Source organism: Centroberyx gerrardi, chromosome 17, assembly GCF_048128805.1.
Source record: "Centroberyx gerrardi isolate f3 chromosome 17, fCenGer3.hap1.cur.20231027, whole genome shotgun sequence".
Lineage (NCBI taxonomy): Eukaryota > Metazoa > Chordata > Actinopteri > Beryciformes > Berycidae > Centroberyx > Centroberyx gerrardi.
In genome coordinates this window covers 8,105,602-8,108,596 of record NC_136013.1, presented here as the reverse complement: position 1 = coordinate 8,108,596, position 2,995 = coordinate 8,105,602, and the positions used below count along the sequence as shown (strand labels likewise).

The 2,995-nt window shown below is 45.1% G+C and overlaps 1 protein-coding gene across 1 annotated transcript in view; it reads left to right on the top strand.

The window, feature by feature from the left end:
* Nucleotides 1–2,686: 2,686 nt before the first annotated feature.
* slc7a14a (solute carrier family 7 member 14a) overlaps nucleotides 2,687–2,995 on the top strand; it is a 12,436-nt gene continuing 12,127 nt past the window's right edge. The window contains exon 1 of the mRNA XM_071911576.2: nucleotides 2,687–2,993. Within this exon, the coding sequence (XP_071767677.2) occupies nucleotides 2,687–2,993 (307 nt within the window). The remainder of the gene's footprint in view (nucleotides 2,994–2,995) is intronic.

Genomic DNA, 2,995 nt, shown 5'->3' with positions numbered 1-2,995 from the left:
GTGAGGGTGGGTGTGTATGTGGATCTGAAGATGACAGAGGAAAATACAGGTATTGATGTAAGAAATGGTTTCTTTTGTTGCAGTCCTTTTCATCTACAATCTTTAATTTCTAAACAGTTATACTGTCTGTCTACAAGTAGGAGTAGAAGGAGCTGATCTTTTGATTTTGGATAAAAAATACAATCAGTGTGTTAGAGGTATCAGTGGTCACACTATATTTGGATAGTCCAATGCTGAATAAAGTATTTTTGCATCACAAACATGAGAGTCTTGTCCCTGCTATCATGATAGAAGGCTGTTTTTTTTTTATTAAAGCCAAAAGCTCTTGAATTAGATGAAGGATTGAATGTCTACTGTGCCAAAGTAGTGACTTAAGCCAATTTTTTCAACTCGCATATCATATCCTTGCAACATTGTGAGTTTGAATCCAGTTCATGACCCATGTCACATGTCATCCCCTCTCTCTCTCCCAGCTTTCCTGCTCCCAGAGAAGTTGTATTAGTGTGTAACCATAGCGACACGTGTGACTAGGCTTTGTGACAGGTGACACACAGCGATGCCTCAGGCCCCACCAGTCACTCACCATTAAACACACACACACACATAGATAAAATCACTTCCTGAGCTTTTTTTCTAACAGCGCACACACTTAATGCAGCAACAATAGCAGCCCCACAGCCGGGTAATTGCAGTCCCCATTTAAGTGGTTCCTAGCGGAGAGGCAAATGTGTGTGTTGTGTGTGTGTGTGTTAGTGAGTGTTTGTCCAATAACGTGTGCGCTTGTTGTTCAAAGTGGTTGAATGGTGTGCTGGGTGTTAGTTCACTGCAGGTAAGTGGTTTGCCTAACTCCCTCTTCTGAGGGAGGGAGGGAGGGAGAGAGAGAGGGAGAGAGAGAGAGAGAGAGAGAGAGAGAGAAAGAGAGAGAGAAAAGGGGATTGTACTGCAATTGTCATGATGACTATAATAGCCCTCTTTTCAATAGCACCTCTTATCACGCTGCTACTCATGACATTGAAGTCACTGTAGAAAAGCCGTAAAAGAAAAAGTACAATAAAGCCGCTGCAGCTTTTTAATCAGTATTGTATATGAGCTATCAGTAGTAAAACCTAAAACTTAACAAATAACCATTCTAATAATTTGCTATATAGTAATCTCCAGGTCCAGGTCTCTGATATTTCCATTATTGCAGCACTGATCATTTTGAGTATTAGATCTATGTTCAATTACAGTTCCAAGTCTCTCCTGTTTACCACTCTGCTGCAAATATCTCTCCAATTAATGCCCACACATTTCTGACATTTTACAGAGCATTTTCAGTACTGTCACGCCGGGGCGAGGAAGTCTTTTCTAAACATAAGGGAAGAAAGTCAGCGGTCAGTTACGATGAAAGTAAAATTTGTACATACACAGCTTTCGGCTGGCTAGCGGCAGTGTAAATCTGCAGACACACACGGAGAGGCGAGGGTAAACAAAAGCAACACGCTGGGTACACACTCGTCCCTCTGATCGCAGCTTCCAAACCACATATTTTTAGATTGTCTGCGAACCAAATGTAAACATCTATTTCATATTTATGTTAGCCTGTTAGCCATGTTGACTTTGACATATTTTTCTCTCTCTATTGTCAACAGACCGGGAATGGTCAGAATTAAAATCTCTGTAACGCTAACAGGCATAGAGACAGATTTATAGCATCACTAAGCGAGTCTGCTGTATCCTGCAAGTATGGCCCAGATGGCCTGTACTGTATGTCTGTATATGCAGCATCAGCAGAGCAGCCCAGGTTACTTCCGTTCATTTCTCCTGACCTCAGGAAGTGCTGAAGACTAGCGGGAAAGTTGCAGCACACACAGTGTTAAGGTGTCGACACAAAGAAATCACTGCAACGCTGTCTGGATCTTCATGTGTTGAAAGAAGCTGCACATACACACAGCAAATACAGCTAACGCATTCGTATTTATGCACACATTTACATAAGTATACACAATACAGAGGCAATACACACACATACATACATAAACAGTTTATTAGAATCCACAGAATTAAATTAGAATGTGCATATGACTACATAAATACTGCTCTCTCTCTCTCACACACACAAGCACACAGACACAAGAAAGAGAGTGATTTGGCGTCTGCTGCCATTGCTAATGAGCTTGGTCACTATAGCAACAGGGCTGTGGGGAGAGGACTGTTAATTAGCTGCCTCCTCATTCAGGTACGCCTCGTTTGTGGTTGAATCTGTAATACACCCCTTGCTTTGGGCTTCTGCGCCTTGGTGTGTGTACTCAAAAATTAGCATTGTGTCATATGAACAATGAAACGCGATGTACTGTGAAATGCTTCTGAAATAAATCCTCCCGCCTTTTTTTTTTTTTTTTTCTTTTTTGCAGATAACGATCACTCTCACCATGTGGGGAAAAAATAACATGGCCTTCCACTAAACCGGGACAAGAGAGCGAGAGATAACCGCAAAAGGAAGGACAGGGGTCAAGACAAAAATCCTATCTTCTCTTTAATCTCACCCTTCCATCATCTGGATTAGGAATAGCGCCTCTTCCACGGTGCTCAACGCCTCCGTTTGCACAGAAAAAAGAGAGTAAAGAGCGAGGAGAGTGCCAGAAAGCCAGTAACTTCCCACTCTTCTGCTTCCCTTTGACTCTGACCCTTGACCTTTGCCCTCAGTATGAGCGGCCTGGCGGGCAAGCTGGACCCTCGCAGGGTGCAGTGGGGGGCGGCATGGAACACCTTCGCGTCCCGCGTCCTGAGGACCAAGCCGGTGGAGTCCATGTTGGACTCGGCCACGTCGGGCACCGGCGCCCACGGGACCCGGCTGGCGCGGGTGCTGTCCACCGTGGACCTGGTGTCGCTGGGCGTGGGCAGCTGCGTCGGCACGGGGATGTATGTCGTCTCCGGGCTGGTTGCCAAGGAGATGGCCGGGCCGGGGGTCATTGTGTCCTTCATCATCGCCGCCGTGGCCTCCATACTGTCGGGT